Here is a 20,302-nt window from a genome sequence, read left to right as displayed (position 1 = left end):
AATAATTACAGAAAACGTCTCCACAACACCTCACATAGTGACACTTACCCCAACAATGGAGACTGAAAAGTCCACACCAATAAACACACCAAAACCTACAACGCCTCATGTAGGAACCACAACTACTGGCACTACAAAACCTGCAACCACTAAAATAACTACAGAAAAAGTCTCCACAACACCATACATAGAGACACCTATTCCTACGATGGAGACTGAAAAACCCACAACAATAATTACAACAAAACCTACGTCTCATGTGGAAACTACAACTACTGGCACTACAAAACCTGTAACCACAAAAATAATTACAGAAATCGTCTCCACAACACCTCACATAGCAACTCCTACCCCAACAATGGAGACTGAAAAGTCCACACCAATAAATACACCAAAACCTACAACGCCTCATGTAGAAACTACAACTACTGGCACTACAAAACCTGAAACCACAAAAATAACTACAGAAAAGGTCTCCACAACACCTCACATAGAGACACCTACCCCAACAATAGAGACTGAGAGAACCACAACAGTGTTTAAAGAAACATCCACAACACCTCATATACAAATTGTAACCTACACCACTAAAAAACCAGAGACTGGACCTGTAATAGGCACACCAACTACAACACCTCACATAGAGACACCTACACCAACAAGAGAGACTGAAAAATCCACACCAATAATTACAACAAAACCTGGAAGTCACTCAACTACTCCGATAATAACAGAGAAGCACAGTGTTAAAACTACACCTGGCAGAACAACTTTGTGCTCTTGCAAATACATGAATCAGATTTTCTCACCTGGTAAGCTTTGCACTTTTTTCATCATTCATTGTTGCTATACTTGATATCTATTTATATAGACATTTACGACTTGTAAATAAATTTTAAATAACAGACACTCATATTTTGATAAGGCACTGGTGACATTCAGATCCTGTGGTTCTGAGAGCAGAGGGGAAGGGGAATAATTGTAAAAGGGGGGTTGATATTGGAGGATGGGAACAGGGGAGGTTCATGCTGCCCCCACAAAATGCCACTCCGGGCTGTTGCCCATGTCGCCCATATGAGAAAGTGCCAACGTACTGAAACTTTAACCTAGTTTTACTCCTTTATTTATTAGCAGAACAAATACAGATCTGTGATTCTTGAGAATAGGGACAAAACAGGTCCTATGGATAAAGCACAAAATTTGAATAAAATATACACAAAACATATTTTTTTCAAATATGTGACTAAACTAACCTGGGTCATGTGAGCACAACAATGTATATTTTCCAGGTATTTGCTGAATATTTTTTTAATTTTAAACATTGTAGTCGGAGGATGATGCCTGTAAAAGCCCTTGTCCAGGAGCAGAACTCAATACAATAGTTTGAAACAATTAAAGAAATACTAAAATTATATATTATGACCTAGGTTTAAGTATAAGTAGTCATATAAATAATTATAAAGGTATCAATAAATTGAATTAAAAATCATTTTTATATATTTTCCAACTCCATTGAAATTTGTCCCTAGTTTTTGTCAACACCGTCAGAAATTAAAAGAATGTAAAAAATCAGGCATTATTGGGGGGCACCAGAACTTCTGAGGACCCATGACTACTTTCTGTCTCTTCCTTTGCTAAGAGGACTAGTTAGCTCTTGTTATTCTTTAGTTTTTTCTTCTTTTTATTCCTAAGTTATTTGTCACAACCATGATGTGTCAACACCATAACTGACAATTTACAAAACTTTGATGAAATTTTGTGAAGTAAAAGCTTAATTTTGGTTAAATGTAAAGAGTTCATGGACCTGATGAGCTACAATATGTCCTCCTTCAGAATAACTTCATATAAATTGAGGTAGTTTGGCATTTTGTCAACTCCGTCAGATGTCAACTCCATCAGTTTTTGACGTTCTTTCAGTGAAATTGTTGTCAAATCTCACTTAAATGTGCAATTAATTCATTTTAATTTATTTTACATAAATTGCATTACTACACATGTATCAAGTTTTTCATTTTACTCACTAGTTTGTCACCACCTTCAGTTCTGTGTCAATTCCGTCATGCAGTGTCAACTCCGCCAGATGGACTTTTTGTTGTTTTTGTTTTAAATCATATTTATTTTTGTTTTTGAGAAGCATTCTGTACGATGAGTAAAAATATCACTAACAGGGTCATTAAAATGTATTTTTTATTTATTTTTGTCAAATGGTGATGACAACGTTCTAGGTCAGGTTGATTAAAAATGTAATTTTTTTTAAAAAATGTTGCAACTGGGAGCCTGTACCTTAGCATCTTTACTAAGGTACCTTAGTATGTTTTGTACTAAGGTACAAAACATTATTTGTCATAATTGCATACATAAGGTTGAGAAATAACAAAAAAAAAGTTATGGGAAAACCCATTTTGTCCCTATTCGCAAGAATCACTGTCCAAATGATGCTTATTTTGCAATAATAGTCTTACTTGATTGAACTGTTGATGAAATATTCTATTTTGTTCTATTAAGAAAATAATGTATCAACAGTTTCCATATTTTTCTGACATAATTTATTTATTATATATCAAACTTTTCTTTAAACTGTAAATTAGGTGCCTTCATGTACAACAAGACTGATGGAGGTGGCTATTGTTTCACTGCATACTGCAGTTTGAACTGTAGTGTTGAAAAGCATGCCAGACCGTGTCACACAACAATTCCACCAACTCTTCCAACTACCCCAAAGAAGGCTAAACCTACAACACCTGCTATGAAAGACTGCCCATTTCTTACACCACCGAGAAAGGTAACCAACTTTATACAATGTCTGCACTTAAAATAGTGTTTATTTAAAAAGAAGACTTATCACTCAGGGCAGTTTAATGTGAAGCAGCTGAGTAGATCTGTAAAATTACAGCCACAAGACAAAAAAACACCTACAAAAGCTACATTCAGATATAGCACTAAGACCTATTCTGAGTGATTTGGTCATCTTTGGACAGCATTAAAAACTCAAGGACACTTAAATCAGATCATTTTGATGGGTGAACTGAATCCAAACTATCTTGGTCCACATCATATGTTATTACCCAGATGTCTCTCCTTGTTGAAAAATATGTTATATAAACAGTGTTGTAGCCAAATACCACTAAGGAGACTGGGAATAAAACAGTTTTTAATATTTGCAAAGAAGAAAAAACTGAATATCAAAATCAAGAGCAGTCCATGCCTGGCCTCTCATTGTGGTAAAGATGCAACCAAAGGTTTGGCATCAACAACCTTCTTTAAGTAGTCTGTCATCAGATCAGAGTTCTCAAAAGAACGTGTTTCCTCATTCCTGTGCTGTCACAAAATGTATCACTGTATACATAATGCGTTAACATATTTATACATCTTGAACCTTTTAACATTTTGTCACATTGCAACAACAAACCTCGATGTTTTGCATTGGATTTTTATGTAATGGATCTTCACAAAGTTATGCAACACGGCAAAGTGTAAAGCAAAACCTAAGTAAAAGTAAAATCCTTTACAAAGAATTGCCTTTAGAGGTCATCTAATGAGTAAAATATCCACCTTGTTGGCCACAAAGGTTTGTTAGAGAACATCAGTAATCATATACACTAAGGAACACACCAGAGAGATGAGGGACAAAGTTGCTAATAGCTTTGCAGCAGATTTAAGATTCAAAGCTTCGAACAACTCTCAGAGCACATTTAGCATCAACAAAAAGGGTTGATTCTTCTACCTCCTGGTAAACCAGACTAGTCTTTAGAGATGCACGCAATTTTGAGATACCATAAATGTCTAATTTATGCCCCTTTAATGGAATTTATACAAGTACTACAAAGGTATTCAGCACCGACCCAATGGTTACATTGCTTCAAACCATGCTTTAAGATTTATAAACATTGCCTGTGTTTTTAAAAGTCATTTACAAATTTCAAACAATTCTCAGAGATGTGAGAATCCCAAATAGATACAGAATTCCAACAGGAACCAATTTGTCCAGTCTATTCAGACTTAAATGAGTTGGGCAACTTTAATTTCCTTGTGCTTGTTGGCAAATGTTAGCAAAAAGCTTCCTACATTTACTGCAGCAAGCAAAAAATATTTGCTTGTTTACAATCTCTTATTTTGATTAAATTGCCTTTAATGGCTTGTCCACCATGATGAACTCTTTAAAAATCTGTAAACAAGCATTCAAATTAAAGCCAATATAATTTTGTGTATTTGTATTCTACAATTTGAATATATGCCAGTGAAGAGTTTAAATATAAAGACAGTGGTTGTATATTGCTGAACGTATTTCTTTCACAGAATGGAGAATCCTGGAGTTCAGACAAATGCACCAAGAGCAGTTGTGAGAATGGAAAAGAGGTCAATACATATGTATCATGTAAACCAGCACCCATACCAGCTTGTGACAACGGTTTTGAACCTGATAAGGTTTATGATGAAGGAGGCTGCTGTTTTCAATATGAGTGCAAATGTGAGTTTGATGGAAAAAAGTTCACACAGCTACAGATAGCTACATGCAATTTTTTGTGATTAAACAAAATTTAATGTTAATATACTGTTTTCAGGTCTTTGTACGGGCTGGGGAGATCCCCATTACAAAACATTTGATGGCCAATACTACAGTTTCCAGCACAACTGCACATACGTCTTGGTCAAAGAGATAATTCCCAAATACAATTTAAGAATTCTTATTGACAATGAAAACTGTGATGCTTCTGGAACTGTGACGTGCCCCAAAGCTTTGATTGTATATTACAAAAACTATGAAGTAATTCTTACACAGACAAGAATCCCAAAAACTCAGAATTTGGTACGTATGGCTATCTCTAACCTTCTCCAAATATGTTTGTACTACATAAATGTAATCAAGGTTTTTTCACTTGTCTTTCATGTTTTAGATATATGTTAATGGAAAGAAAGTGACTCCAACCTACTCAAATAAGGACTTCATTATTACAAGCACAGGGATTCAGATGGTTCTTAAAATCCCAGATATAGAAGGCGTTGTTTCATTCACTGGGCTTCTGTTCAGTATTGACTTGCCATTTTCACGTTTCCACAACAACACAGAAGGACAGTGTGGTAAGCAACCCCATAACATGTGACAAACAAAAAATAAATGGTGATTCTTATCATCTTAGTAGGTAGAAAAATATAATGGGACTGTATAGTAAAAAATTTATAATAGCATTTTGTTAGCAATGGATAAATCACTACCTCTCCCAAAGAAAACTTTATAGCTTTGTAGCTTTATGCAAGAAATACAGTAACTAGAGGGAAAACCCTAGCTTCACAATACCACAATGAAGAAAACAGCCAACATACAGTCGATACAAAAGTCTCCTCACCCCTCAGAGCTAAAAATGTAAAAATGAAAAAAAAATCATGGAGTCTTGAATACCAAGATTACACTTCAAATAAATAGCATGAATATTTGCATTAGGGATGTTGGAAATCTTTTCTATTTGTGAATTTGTAATCTATTTCCTATGGATGTTTCTTCTTTTTAACAAGGCTACTGCGACAATAATAAGAACAATGACTGCAGGTTACCAAATGGTCAAATCCATCCATTATGCTCTGAGATGGCATTTGAATGGCATGTAAGTGATAAGAAAAAACCATACTGTGAGTCGATGCCTACTCGACCTCCTCCAACAATAGGGCCACCGAAACCACCATGCAAACCTGCCCTCTGTGAAATCATAAACCACGAGTGAGAATTTACAAAATAAGTTGAACATGTGATAAATTTTTTCTGTAAACCCAATTTAACTTGTTTTATGTTCATTCTTACAATAAGGATGTTTAAGGAGTGCCACAAAAAAATTGCACCCAGTTCATATTATGAATCTTGTAAATTTGACGTTTGCCACATGCCAAATTCCCCCGTGGGCTGCACCAGTCTGGCGGCATATGCCATGATGTGTGCCAAGTCATCTGTCTGCATAGACTGGAGGAACCTGACTAAAGGAGAGTGTGGTAAGATGGTTTTGCTTCTGTAGAACTTAATTTCCCTTCAAATGGGATTTTCCATGCATGTTATTGTTAATGTAATCCTGTACACTTCTTTTTGTTGCAGACTACAAATGTCCACCAAATAAAGTATACAAGGCCTGTGGGCCAAGTATTGTTGAAACGTGCAATACAGGGTAAGGGCACTGCTTTTGCAGTTTAATTGACAACTGACAAGCAACAATGGAAGGACATTTTTTGCATTTTAGGATGCCTGTCTGCCTAACATTGACTATGCAAGCTAACAAACCTAACCAATTTACTTGTCTTTTATTATAATCAGAATGTAATACTGACAAGTGAATTCTCAAATGCACATTTGCTTCAAACCATTCTCAAACTCACATTGACAAAGAACTTTCTATCCATCGTGGCTGCCAACAGTTTTTATCAACACGTACCAACAAAAAATATTTGAGAATAAAGTATCACATACAGGTTAAATATTTTCAAATTGTCATTAAGAACAAAATTCAAGGACTTTGAAGAAACTATCTAACCAATCGATAATCATTCACTTTGCAGTTTCCAAGTCAAGAATTACCCCCACAATGTATTAGATGGCACCAGGAGTGGTGTAATTTGGTTTCTGAAGTGTCCTGTAATCAGTCAAAACCAGAGAAAAGCTAAGCACAGATGATGTCTTGAAGGTGATTTAAACAGCACTACCAGCCTGTGATAGAGCGAAATCTGGCTTCCTTCATATCTGAAACCTCACATATCCCCCTGAACGAAATAAAAAAAAAACTACATGTTGAAATGATACATTTTCAAAGTCAGTTTATCTATTGTTACGCCAACCAGTTTGTTATATCACCAACCGATATTAAATTGACACGTAACTGTGGTCCCAAACACAGGTTATAGTTAGCAGTTATACTGCAAAAGAGAGCAGTTTTCTGAAAGGCATTCATGTACCATAAAGAGTCATCTCAGTGATTGCTATTGTTCCTGGTGTATTTATGTTTGACAAAGTGTTTAAAGCAACATGGTGTCAAGTGAATCAGTGGTAACATTTAAGTAAGAATCCTTGGAAATTTTTATTGATTATTTGGTTTATTTCCTAATGTTTTTCATTGTTTTTGACAAGTTGGAAGCTGAAATTTAACTGTCATTTGTTTTACATTCAGATACAACAATAAACTCAAACAGCAGTGTGCAGGGCAAGAAGATACTTGCAATGAATTAGTGGAGGGATGTTTCTGCCTTGAGGGGAAGATGTTGTTTGATGCAGGCTCCGATACCTGTGTCTCATCCTGTGAGAATAGTTTTTGTTCTTTGCCAGAACAATGAACAATGTATTTTTGTTTAATATTCAATTAAACCGTTTTTATTGTTTATTAAGGTTGCACTGGACCTGCTGGTGAACCAAAACAGGTATATATTCTCATAAATTGTTTATTTTTTATCAGTTTGTCTGTTCCTGTAGAGTCATTTTTTTCCTAATATTAACAGATTGGTGACACATGGAAAAGCGGCTGCCAGCAATGCAAGTGTGACAAAGATTCTCTGAGTGTTATGTGTGAGCCTCTAGTTTGCCCGATACCAGAACCAATACAGTGCACAGAGGATGGCGAGGTGTTGGTAAACCAAACGGTTGACTGCTGTCAGAAACTGACATGTGGTAAGCACTTTTAGTTAGTAGAACTGCATTGATGACACAACATGTCTTAGAATAATAATCTAAATCAACTAACTGACATACACCATGTTTACCAACAGAGTGTGACAAAAATCGCTGTTCATCACCAACACAAAGTTGTGAACGTGGCTTTGAGTTAACTGTCAAAGTTTCCAATGAAAGCTGCTGCCCGGTCTTCACCTGTGGTACGTTTCTTAACATCACTACTCATTATTTATTACTGATAATAGTAACGATTATTCTATTGACTACTTCTGATTTCAACTCGTCAATTACTGTGAATACCTCACACTGTTTAATTCAGCTTTCCATCATTACCTCTTTCCCATGTTAACTTCCTCTTGCGAAACAACCCAGCAGTTTTTCAAATGCAAAAGCTAATCTTAATATCAGCATAACCCCGTTTACTTTCTCACGTAGAACCAAAAGGTGTATGCGTCTACAATGACACAGAGTACAAGGTAAGAACTGTTTTTTTGCTATTTTAATATTTAGTATCTCATGTATATAAATACTTTTCATTGTGTTTCCCACAGCCAGGTACAAACTTTTCCAAGAACCCATGTGAGCACTGCCACTGCACCAACAAACAGGATCCAAAGACTAAGCTGAACACTGTAGAGTGTCAGCAAATACAGTGTAACATCATTTGTAAAGAGGTAATTAGATTATGTTAATGTCAGATAAGTTGTATATTGGATAGAAATATTTTACATAATAAAAAATGTTACTCATAAGGCCAGATAAGTAACTTACAAATTTATTTTCTAAATATTTAAAGTTGATGCTCTAAGTATGTGCATCGATTTGGTTTTGGCACTAATTGTAATGGGTTTATACTGGCTCAACATTTCTTAGTTTTTTCAAATCAAACTCTTTAATTTAGATGATTATTTCTGACAAAATGGTACAACTATCCAGTTCAATCAATTTTGATGCATGTTAGAGTTGCAGTAGAATAGATGTTATTTTATATCTTATTGTCAGATAACATTCCTTAGTTGCAGTAGAATAGATGTTATTTTATATCTTATTGTCAGATAACATTCCTTTACTAGAACTAGGAGTTGTTAAAATTACATCTAAAATTACATAAAAGTTTCCAGTTAGAAACTTCTTACTCTGTACATTTTTGATAGGGTTACATGCATGTGGATCAGCCTGGAGAATGCTGCGGAACATGTAAACAGACGCACTGCATTTTTGATGTCCCTGGTTTGAACTCGCCAGTTGTTCTTAAGGTGATTAAAGTACAATACAATGCTTGCAACCTTCATCTCAGTTGTAAGTCACATTGTGACTACACTAACCATACTCTTTTACGCATTTTCACAGCCTTCACAGTTGTTTTCACCACCAAACGACAACTGCAGCCAATATGATTGCCAGAAGGTGAAGGATGAATTCCTGGTTATCAGAAACCAAACTATGTGTCCTGCATTTGATCCAGAAAACTGTGTTCCAGTGAGTATTGAGTGCCTTAAAGAAAGTTAATGTCATTGTTTTGCTTAACAATAAGTTGGCTTAATTGAAGCTTTAAAAATAACCATTTTAATTTGTAAAACAGTAATAGCAATAAAATGAGTTCAGGCATGTGAGGCGGGTCAACATTATTCTTTAACAAACATGAGGCACTGCACACTTCCAACACAGAAGTGTGACATCAGTGATCACTGTCAGACGTGTAATTTTTTTATGTGTTTCAGGGAACAGAAACAAGTGACATGAATGGATGCTGCAGAACCTGTAAGTGTCGGGTCATGAACTTGCAAAATACAATAGTTTCAAAAGATGTTAGTTTACAAAAATGTCAGCCTCCATTTGCATCTTACAAATGGACTATAAATACATCTTTATTTTTCATTTTAAAGTACTTTTAGGCTATAAATTACTTATTTCCTTTGCTTTCTGCAGTCGAATATGTCAACTGAGGATAAAGAGGATGTAAATACTTAGAACTGTGTCAAACAGAATAAAAGCCTAGAAAAGTAGAACATTTTAGACAAGAAACAAAAATGTTACAACAGATGGATGCTTTAGGTAGTCCATTATGTTTTCCCTGCAAATGTGTGTTTCTAAAACTAACTATTTGTGGTTCACAGGTACACCTCGCTACAACTGTGAGCTTCACAAGAACACCACCAAACTGTACGTAAAGAACTGCGAGTCAGTTGAGCCAGTGGAGATCACCTCCTGTGGGGGAACCTGTGACTCATCCTCATCTATGTAAGATTTGTCAAACATTTAACAACAGATTATGCAGCAGAATCCACTAAAATAAATATATATGTTGACATGGATGTCTCTGTCTTTATTTACAGGTACTCAGTGGAGACCAACAGTCTCATGCATTCTTGTACCTGCTGTCAAGAGGTTGCTACCAGCATGAAAGAGGTGTTGATGAAGTGTTCAGATGGCAGCAGAGTGAAACAGGCATACATTTCAATTGAAAAGTGTGGCTGCCAAGCTGCTAAATGCAAAGAGTGGGGCAACCCACTCTTTGGGTTGCCCCAAAGAGTGGGGCAACCGATTAAGGCAAACAAGGGAACCGATTAAGGCAAACAAGGGAAATTTAAACTCTTTAGGGGAAACAGATACTTGCTTACAAACTCTATGGGTGCTTTCATGCTTTGAAATACGCAGCTCTGTGGATCGAACTGATCCAAAAATATTTTTAAAAGCACGCGCTTATCTGGTAATTTTCTGTATGGTGAAATGGCTTTGAAATGTATGTTAATCTTTTGAGTAATAGTAAATGCTTTATCTGCTGTTTCAAACTTCTGTCTTTCGTTCAATAAATTTCTAATGCATCATTGATCTGAGTGTTTTTTTTTTACTATGCTGAATGTTTAACCCTTAGAACAATGCAATAGTTTTTGAATTTTATTGCAAAAACAGCATTTTAATTGTCTGTTTTCAGTTGGTTATTATTACTATTCAGTTTGTGATAATTTGCTAAAACTGCATGATCATAACATGTGGAGGGAGAATTAAATACTTTTACTTTATACATTCCTAAAAGTATTTTCTCCTTGGGGAGCTTAAATATTTAAATGAAACTAACTAAAATGACCATACTTATTTACAGTTATTTGGTTTGGCAACTGTTTTGCTATGTCAAGATAACAAGATCTCTTTTATGTTTCTGAAAAATCCCCATTTATTAACTTGCAGCATATTTTCAGTGTAAAGAGAGTGGGTTTTCACTAAATAAAGAGACAAAATATATGCTTTTTTTTCCTTCCTTCCAGTAAATAAAAAAGCAGTTGTGAACAAAAGGTGCCAACTATTAACTTACCCACTGACTTAAGTAAGAAGTAGTTGTAAGCTTTTGACCACTTACTAATTACAAATCTGTCATATATATTGCTGCAAAATGTATGAAAATCTAGATTTTCTTTCCATTTTGGGAACAGAGGTCATAAAAAAAAATTGAATTTGCAATTGCATTATTCAACCAGAGTTTGGTATCTTTGACTGAAATGATTCGATGCAAACTGTTAACAATTTAGACTGGCATAAATATAAGTTTGAGAAGATATTTCACTAACTATGACAGAGATAACACTTAAGAAAACCCTGAGTTTTTTTAGATAGGAAATGATAAAGATTTAGCGTATCTAAATCTATTTGTCTTTCTCTAACAATAAAATAGTGAAATTAATAAATTATTTAAAATGATGAAATTAAGTCTGTAAAGGCAAAAACACCTGGAACACTGGACCTTACATAGGCAGCGTCTAGTATTTCACGTTTGTGAAGAAAGCCTTTTGTAAGGTAAGACGGTTGAGATTCGTGACAGTGCTTCTGCAAAATAATTAATATTTTGTGGGTCCTTTAATAAAACATATTAAAACAGAGCAAAGAACTTCCAGTGACAATAGTGTTTATTGTGTCTTCTTGTTCTCTAAATGGTCCAGCAGAAAGAAAATAACAGCTTGTGTACAAACAGGAAGTCTAATTTTTACGTTAACCATGTTAGACTTGGTTTTAAAAAGCTTGGCCTCCATGCATTGAAGTTACTCGGAATGGGTAAATTATCAAGAAATTTAACTAAAGTAAGAATACCAATACTCATAATAATTCAAAGTGAAACTTACGATGTAGTAAGTTTTTACATTTTCCCCCCCAAAAACGACGTTAGTGAAGTAAATATAACAGTAAAAGAAGCTAGCTCCTACTTACCTCTGGAAAAATGGGTTACTTTTCTCAAAACCCCAAATGGCTGCAATTAACTAGAAACATAACTTTATTCCTAATTATTTATCTCTGAACATAGCAACATGAAATATCTTTTATGGAACATGTTGCTACGTTGTTTGAAGTTGCAACAAAACATAACGGCTAAATAATATGCTGTTCTTTGGTTCTACCTCTGTGTGGCGCTGTTACGTTGGAGTCTTCTGTGGGGGAAGTTTGCTGTGTGGAACTGTTTGTTGGCAGTTATGTATCTGACTCGGAATCTTTTCGGTGTAACACGTCGTCTATCAGTTATGTCGCCCGGCGCTGGAGTCAGATCGTTCTCTGTTAGAGTAGTTTAAATTAATCTTAAAATTGTTCAGTCTGCAGTGCTGTTAGCCTGAAATATATCTTTCCGACATTATGTGTTCCGTTAGAAGGACGTAATCGTTGCTGTATTGATTTATTTTAAGGTAAAGTAAGTTTGCTGCCGACTTCAGCCTGAAGCATTTTCTTCCTTTCTGTTAGCTAACGTCAGTCTGGTTAGCTGCTCTAAGGAGATGAAACTGTACATTTTGCAGAGGATATGTTAACTGTAAGGTGAAGAACGCATATATTTAGGCTTTTATAATTTGTTTGACAGAAATGTTTTTGCTTATATCTTAAGCACACAGTTAAGTAGTGAAATCTTCAGGCTTCCGATATGCTTATAGTCTCTTTGTGGGTCTTTGTTAATAAATTGTTCTTTATAAGCTTTTTTCCCCCCACACTTTTGTTTATGTGTCCCCTTAAACATTGGCTTTCCGTTCTACCAGTTACCTGTTTGGGCCATGGCATCTCTGTCAGAGGAGGTCCTGCTGGTGGTGAAGAAAGTCCGTCAGAGGAAGCAGGATGGCACACTCTACCTGATGGCTGAAAGAATAGCCTGGGGTCCAGAAGGCAAAGACCGCTTCACTGTCAGCCACCCGTATTCAGACATCCGCTGTGAGTCCCCGCTGAACTAAAAACAAAAGCCCTGCGTGTTTGTGTTGATTTCAAAATGCACTTTACTGTGTCGTGTGCAGGTCAGAAGATCAGTCCTGATGGTAAAGCCAAGATTCAGCTCCAACTGGTCCTTCACACCGGAGACAGTACCACATTCCACTTTGCCAATGAGAGCACCGCACTTAAAGACCGAGATGCTGCCAAGGAGCTGCTGCAGCAGCTACTGCCAAAGTTCAAGAAGAAGGCCAACAAGGAGCTGGAGGAGAAAAACAGGTAAGAATCCTTGTCTGATTTCGGACTGATCACGTTCATCTAGCAGGATTCTCTTAATGTTTCATCCTAGCATTCAAGGAGAATAACTCTTAAACATTTATCAATAGGAGACCCCGTGCTAAAGCTTTTGTTCAATCATAATTGCACTGTATTGGAGAAACGTTATTGCATTGTTGTTTAAGATTGCAATGATGGTATTGTTTTTTAATCCCTCTAAAATCATGGTGTCAGCATCATTTTCAGCAATCTTGAACATCTCAATTACTAAAATGTATGTCAGCTTTGGGCATCAAAGGCAGTAATTGTCAGAATTATGTGGATGTATATAAATTTTATATTTGCAAAACAGAAATTTGTTTCATACTTTAAGTCAATTTTGGTCGATGACAATCAGAAGCCTTAAATAGCTTTTGAACATGTTGCAGAAGACAAAATTATTCATAAGATATTTATTTTCATCCCAAGAATTTAACAACTATAACTAAATAGTGTTCATATGGGAAATGTTTAAATCTGAATCATTTTTGTCTGATCAAAATAGAACAGACTCTTGACTTTATGATATAACAGCAGTCCATTAATCTTATGTAATATTAATTTAAGAGTGAATTCAGGTTATTGCTCCGCAGCTTTGTGTGGGAGCTCACTGCTTACCTCCAGTGTTTGCTGCTGCTCCGGCAGGATGCTTCAGGAAGATCCGGTGCTTTTCCAACTGTACAAAGATCTTGTGGTGAGCCAAGTGATCAGTGCTGAGGAATTTTGGGCCAACCGGTTAGGAGGCGTGAATAATGGGGAACCTGCACCTTACAACAACAAACAGGAAGTTGGAATATCTGGAGCATTTCTGGTGAGTACATCTAATATGATCCACAACTACTTTATGCTTTCTTATGATAGTTTTGAGTCGCAAAAAAAAAAAACTGCTGCACTTGAAAGGGCTTCATGTTTTTGCTCTACAGGCGGACATCAGACCACAGACTGATGGCTGCAATGGCTTGAGATATAATCTGACTGCGGACATTATCGAGTCCATATTTAGAACATACCCTGCAGGTAAACAAAAACGGTGTCCTGTAAAAGTATCCACACTACTTGAATTTTTCTTATTTTGTCTTTTTACAATCATAAACTTCAATTTTAACTTATTAGGATTTAATGTGTTAGACCAAAATAATGATACAGAAGGAAAGGATTATCAATATTCTTGACAAATAAAAACCTGAAAGGTGTAGCATTCATTTGTAATCAGCTCCATTGATTTGGTGATTTGCACAACCACCTTTCATTACTGTTAAGGTTGCAAGTTCTTTTCAAGCAGGTTCAGACATGTAGAGACAGAATTTTGTTTTTTTGTAAAATAACTCAGACCCGGATTGATTGAAGTGGCTGCAATTTTCAAGTCTTGGTCCAGATTCTCAGTTGTATTTTGGACTGAATTTTGACCGGGTTATTCTAACAAATGAATACACTTGTGTAAACAGATCTATAGCTCTGGCTCTATATTTAAGGTTAAAGTTGTTTTCCTCCTGGAAGGTGAACCTCCACCCTGGTTTAAAGTGTTTTGCAGCCTGTTAGCAGGTTTTCTTCCATAGCATGACCACTGCATGTTGTTGCCACCATCATGTTTCATGGGAGGGACGGTGTGTTCAGGGTCAGGATTAATACTGAGGTTAGATTACATTACAAACAGGTTGACTCTGTTTACAAATGACGTGACTTCTCAACTCAGTTAGTTACACTAGATTTTACTTATGGGTTAAAGTGCATTCAACCCTGAATATAAATCCATCTCACACTTTTCAGACTTTAAAATGTGCAAAAAATTAACAAAAAAAACCCTATCAACCTAAAAGTAGCTTCTTGTTTCTAAACCTGTCTTGCAGTGAAGCAGAAGTATAGTGAAAATGTGCCTCATAACCTGACGGAGAAGGAGTTCTGGACACGCTTTTTCCAGTCTCATTATTTCCACAGAGACCGCATCAACACAGGTTCACAGGATATTTTCTCAGAATGTGCCAAGCAGGATGAGAAAGGTAGCTGTTGACCATTCACACCGAAAGTGCAAGTATATATTTTCCTGTGCAAAGTGAACCATATTTAATAATAATGTTATACTGTTTTCCTAACATGCAGGGTTAAAATCTCTGGTGACCCAAGGAGTGAAGAACCCGTTGGTTGACCTTTTGTCACTGGAGGATAAAACATTAGACGAGGTGAGAAAAGTCAGCTGCAGTAATGAGAAAAACGTCCTGTGTATTAACTTGTAACTTTCTTTCTATGCTCACCTTAAAAACAACTTTTTATTGTGAAACAGGGTTATGGAATAAGCAAAGCCCTACCTTCAACCTCAAATGCAAACAAGTCAGTGAAAGAGAGTAGCAACTCTGCCATTATAAAGCGATTCAACCATCACAGCGCGATGGTGCTGGCAGCAGGCTCACGCAAGGGGTAAACATCAACATTTCAAACAAATCAAATACGCTTGCTCTCCTGTCATCTCCTTTCTGCTAACTTTACTCTGGTTTTAAAGAGATCTTCCCACCGACCAAGCCAGTGAGACCAGCAGCACAGACGGCAACTCCAGAGATTCTGATTTCTTTCAACCTCCACTGAAGAAGGTATGACGCCTCTATAAACTTCTTATCTATTTTTTGTCCCACAGTGATTGTCACTATGAAATGATTCGTTTTCTTGGCTATTTTTTAGGTGAAACTACAAGAAGCCATAGAATATGAGGATCTGCAAAGGGAAAATACTCCTAAGACAGTGGCGTTAAATCTGAAGAAGTCTGACAGGTAAAGTCTGTTTGCTTTGTCTGTTTTAATCCGTTTTAAACAGGTTGGATTATAACCTGAAATTGAAAGATGTATGGACATGGATGAGAAGGAAGTTACGTCTACTACCTCATCAGTAAGGCAGCATGGGGAAAAACTATACTTTTTTTGCTTTTTTCCCCTCAGTAAATAAAAATATTGTAATTTCTAAAAATGTTACTTTTAGAATTATTTATTTTTAAATTACTTCTTTTACCTTTGATGTTCAAGATCACAACTTGACTTTAAAAAAACATTAAACAGATAAATGCACAAAAAACAAATCACAAGGCCATCCCTCTTAGATTGGGGTTTTAAACCAGGTCTGGTTTAGATTACAAACATGGCAGTAAAATTTTTATTATATTGAATTTTTATAAACAGAATTAAGCTGCCAGGGATTCCAAACTAAACTTTAAAGGATCGGTATTAGATGTACAATGAGCTTGTGCCAATAGTTTCAAAACCGACTTGATCTAAATTGTCTTCAAATGCTGCCCTTTATCACACTACTGAGCTGAAATTTGTGGAACATATCAAAAACAAAAATCTTACAAGACAAATGTTTTGTACCAAAATGGCAGAAATTTTAGTACAAAACTTCAAATTTAGATCTTTACATCTGTTTAAGTTTTATAATTTCAAGACAGGTGTGGTCTCTGTACTTTTTATAGTTTTCAAAATTTGGTGCAAAAAAATCTTCACTTTTACTAAGATAAGATTTATCCAACTGACTTATTATAGTTGTTTTATGTCTGTGATAAACAAGTGAGTTCACCAACCAGGAGGGATATTACTGCTAACGATTAATTAATATAGACTATCTGTATGTTTTACAAATGCTGATTAATATGCTTATCGGTGAGTCCTGGGAGTTAATATTCATCGCTCTCGCTTCTTTCTCAGGTACGCTCATGGTCCTGTTCCACTTCAGTCCCAGCAGTACACAACCAGCCAAGACATCATCAACTCCGTCAGCTACATCCAGCAGGAGATGGCCAATTACAAACCCAACCTAACTCGGGTCAGATTATGTTTTATATTTCTGGATATTTGTCACACATTTTGTTGCTAAATTGAAAATCACTCTCCCCACATCTTTACAAGGCATTTTAACACATTACCCAAATTGCATCAGGTGCTTGCACTTACGACTAACCTCACATATCATGTTGTTTATGTTTTTGCTGCAATTGAACCAAACTTTGCAGAAGACTGGTTTATGTATTTAACAGAAAAAAAGGGATGTTACACTGTTCTAACAGGTTTACTTGTCATCTGCTGACATTTTCTTTTGTACCAGGTAATGAACATAATATGTAAAAATTTTAATTTAATTTGTTTCATGAGGTCCCTCAGCTCGTGGGAACCTCTGAGGCACAGAGTCACTTTATATATGCAGAAAGACTCTTCTGGAAATAAATAAAACAACATGAAAATAAAATCTCCACTTACTATAATTTTTATTTACAAAATCCCTCTAAGATAAATCCAATAACGATCTTAATCCAAAAAAGGATCAACAGCATAGAAATGTTCCCATTTCAGATGATTTACCTTTTATGTGATCAAAATATGGGATTTGAAACGAAAGACAAAAATATAATTGAGCTTAGAACTGCCATTCGAGATCATTTGCAATTTCCTGTATGTTTAGGATGTTTCAAAGCGTCTTTGAAACCACAGAACATGAAGTAACAGAATCTGTGTTGCTGTACAAATATTCAGGTGTTGTCCAGCACCGCAGCGACCTCTGCCATAGCAGCGCTCTCTCCAGGAGGCGTTCTTATGCAATCTGTGGGACAGCAATCCATAAATCGTAAGTATTAGATTTGATTTAAAAGGTTATTTCATAAGGCAAAGAGATGAAGTCACTCTCCTGCTTCATTTATGGGGTTTTTCTTTCCAGAAATGGTACCCACCGACATCCAAGGAGAGCTGAAGCACCTTTACATTGCTGCAGGGGAGTTATTGAGACACTTTTGGTCCTGTTTTCCCGTAAACACACCATTTTTGGAGGAAAAGGTGACTGATATTGATTTGTTTAAATTCTATATGCTCATGATTTCTGCTGTCTAATTTGAAATTTCTTTGGACTTTCTATTTGTATATTTATGCCATACAGGTGACAAAAATGAAGACAAACCTGGAGAGATTTCAAATGACCAAGCTTCGTCCTTTCCAGGAGAAAGTCCAACGTCAGTACTTGAGTACAAATGTGAGTCACAGACATATTTTTTGTGACACAGGGGCTTTTTTTTACCCAGTAATAATTAAATTCAAAATGTGTCTATACTGTGAAAGAAATCTTGGCTATCTGTGAGATAGCCTGTACACATAAATCTCAAATAAAACTAAGAAAAAATGCTTAAATTAAAACTCTCTGATGTTCCAACAGCTTACAGGGCACCTGGAGGACATGTTTCAGACGGCCTATAGCAAGTTTCATATTTGGCAAACCCGCAGGATGATGAGGAAAACCTGACCTGGGAATTTTGTTTGTCAAAGAGAAGACGAGAAAGACTTTTAATGTTTAGAAGAAAGACTTGGGAAGATCCTCTATGCCATGAGAAGACCCAGTGGAACATAGTTCACAAGGGCTCACTGAGGATATAGAGGGATGCTGCTGCAGCCAAAAGTGTTAAACGGAGTATAACTGCATCTCAGTCACAGATAACTAGTAGTTTCATTGTTTTCTTTGTGTTTCCTTAATTGTTGAGAGAACTCTGCTTGTAACGGGTTAGCAGCAGGACTTTGAAAGCGGTGTAATATGACCAAACTTCAGCTGGAAGTCGGACAAAAGGCTCCCACGACAACACACTGAGACGAGATGCGGAGGATGGCTGTCGTGCACACGGCAGAGAAAACATACTTTTACACACAAAGAAACCCCATAAAATTGGGGTGAAGTGAACGTATTAAAGAAAATCTGGAGCAAGAAGGCGCGTAAACAAAGCAATACTGTTAAGACAATTCACACTTGAGTGCATTAGTGTGTGTGACTCAGTGGAAATTGTCTCTGGTTTCTAATGTCTGCACTGAAGACAAAAAAAAAAAAAAACAGAATTAAAGTGAAGTATTTGTTCATGCCAGTGTCTTCTCCAAACGGAGTGCTTCATTCTGTTTCTTCAGCTGCAGCTTGTAGTTTCTGTATTACACATGTAAAAAGCAGTAATTTATCTGTCTGAGAGGAGTTTGTCTACAGCCATGGTTCTGTACTGTGGTATAATGGTTGTGGTTGAGTTTTCTTTAATGGTTCTGAGAAGAAAAGTCAATACCCGTCATTTGTAAGGTAATGAATTAACCATGTGGAGCTAACAGTGGTTTTTACACGAATGGCTTCCAGGACAAGTTTCTCCTCTTGCCAACCCACACTCAACCAAACACATTCCGACTACAGAGAAAAGTGCACTTCAAGACGAAAAAAAAACTTTAACTTATTAAAAATGGTAAAGACATTTCCTATTTGGATTTAAAGAAAAACGATGTTGAAACATTTTAGTTTTTACCCTCATAGTGCCCCCATGTGGTTTTCCTGGCCTGGGCCGAAAGCCATATTCCCCATATTAAAAAGCACTAGGAAAACAATGGACTCTTGTAGGCAAAAAAAAAAATGTTTTAGTACATTTGCCGTTGCTTCATTAGAAAAAAAAAGTCACAAAAACCTTAGTGAATTCCCAGGACAAAGTAAAGCAAACAACGGTGAGCTACAAGCAGTTGTTGAAGGCCACATGTGGGTTATTTAACTGGAAAGGCAGAAGTTTGAACTGGGAATAAAATCAAAGCAAACTTAACTGTTTGGAACTGTAGATCCAAGTAGTTTTGAACTACTTGGAAAACTACAGTTCCAAGTATGTAGTTTTCCTACTTGGAACTGTAAACAAAAGAAATGTCTTTGTTTACAGTTTTGCTAAGAGATAAGCCTGTTTATTAAGTCGTCAGTAGTGAACATTTTTTTACTGCCGCCATCAGTAAAGCTTTATGAAAGGCAGCCATGATGGATTTGGAGATCAATGTTGACACCCGCCCTCTTTTCTCTCGACATAGCAACATTTTTTAGTGCTGAAGATAAAGGTGATGGCAAAGAAACTTTGCAACCTCAAAGACGTGAAGCTCCTCGCTCCAAAGATCAATTATTAAAACATTAATGGAGATATGCTATGTGGTAAGGTTTGATTGCTGGATTGCCAATACATATTTTTCAATTGGTTATTGAATTTTTTATTTTTTTAATGACGTTTTAAATGAAATCTAAATAAAAAACTTTTGTACTTTATATTGTTTTATCTGTTGATGGATATCCGAAATAAACGTTCGCATTTTATGTCAGGAATAAGTTTGCTCTTTATTTATAGTGTGAAATAGGTCTAGTTTTGGGAATTAGATTTAATTTTCTCTG

General features: G+C 36.1%; 3 protein-coding genes across 6 annotated transcripts in view; 2 read left to right on the top strand and 1 right to left on the bottom strand.

The window, feature by feature from the left end:
- Window positions 1-12,020, bottom strand: part of saal1 (serum amyloid A-like 1) — a 128,036-nt gene extending 116,016 nt beyond the window's left edge. For all 4 annotated transcript variants that reach the window (XM_017305408.1, XM_017305409.1, XM_017305407.1 and 1 more), the window contains exon 1: window positions 11,840-12,020. The gene's annotated coding sequence lies outside the window, so the exon portion shown is untranslated. The remainder of the gene's footprint in view (window positions 1-11,839) is intronic.
- Window positions 255-10,471, top strand: LOC103466701 (intestinal mucin-like protein). The gene is made up of 19 exons (XM_017305406.1): window positions 255-812; window positions 2,589-2,782; window positions 4,297-4,468; window positions 4,563-4,807; window positions 4,896-5,079; window positions 5,512-5,713; window positions 5,801-5,979; window positions 6,080-6,149; window positions 7,143-7,270; window positions 7,358-7,389; window positions 7,468-7,636; window positions 7,735-7,839; window positions 8,075-8,115; window positions 8,191-8,313; window positions 8,794-8,895; window positions 8,990-9,118; window positions 9,361-9,400; window positions 9,757-9,880; window positions 9,976-10,471. Exons 1-19 carry the CDS (start codon window positions 359-361, stop codon window positions 10,208-10,210), a joined length of 2,928 nt encoding a protein of 975 aa, XP_017160895.1. The 5' UTR covers window positions 255-358; the 3' UTR covers window positions 10,211-10,471.
- Window positions 12,021-12,112: 92 nt separating the features above from the next.
- Window positions 12,113-18,990, top strand: gtf2h1 (general transcription factor IIH, polypeptide 1). The gene is made up of 15 exons (XM_008412079.2): window positions 12,113-12,306; window positions 12,649-12,817; window positions 12,898-13,090; window positions 13,772-13,937; window positions 14,050-14,143; window positions 14,974-15,123; window positions 15,224-15,303; window positions 15,405-15,538; window positions 15,621-15,708; window positions 15,797-15,885; window positions 16,810-16,927; window positions 17,632-17,722; window positions 17,813-17,928; window positions 18,029-18,121; window positions 18,302-18,990. The coding sequence occupies exons 2-15, from the start codon at window positions 12,664-12,666 to the stop codon at window positions 18,386-18,388; spliced, it is 1,653 nt and encodes a 550-aa protein (XP_008410301.1). The 5' UTR covers window positions 12,113-12,306; window positions 12,649-12,663; the 3' UTR covers window positions 18,389-18,990.
- Window positions 18,991-20,302: the final 1,312 nt, after the last annotated feature.

The sequence above is a fragment of the Poecilia reticulata genome, linkage group LG6 (genome assembly GCF_000633615.1).
Source record: "Poecilia reticulata strain Guanapo linkage group LG6, Guppy_female_1.0+MT, whole genome shotgun sequence".
NCBI lineage: Eukaryota > Metazoa > Chordata > Actinopteri > Cyprinodontiformes > Poeciliidae > Poecilia > Poecilia reticulata.
Note: the sequence above shows the minus strand (reverse complement) of the source record. Positions and strands in the feature narration are given on the sequence as shown.

Excerpts from the sequence above, each read along its gene's own strand:
- LOC103466701 (XM_017305406.1), top strand. The coding sequence starts at position 359 with ATGGAGACTGAAAAGTCCACACCAATAAATACACCAAAACCTACAACG. Across the intron at positions 8,314-8,793 it reads GTAACATCATTTGTAAAGAG|GGTTACATGCATGTGGATCA; the intron begins GTAATTAGATTA and ends CATTTTTGATAG. Across the intron at positions 9,881-9,975 it reads TGTGACTCATCCTCATCTAT|GTACTCAGTGGAGACCAACA; the intron begins GTAAGATTTGTC and ends CTTTATTTACAG.
- gtf2h1 (XM_008412079.2), top strand. The coding sequence starts at position 12,664 with ATGGCATCTCTGTCAGAGGAGGTCCTGCTGGTGGTGAAGAAAGTCCGT. Across the intron at positions 15,124-15,223 it reads TGCCAAGCAGGATGAGAAAG|GGTTAAAATCTCTGGTGACC; the intron begins GTAGCTGTTGAC and ends CCTAACATGCAG. Across the intron at positions 15,709-15,796 it reads TTCAACCTCCACTGAAGAAG|GTGAAACTACAAGAAGCCAT; the intron begins GTATGACGCCTC and ends GCTATTTTTTAG.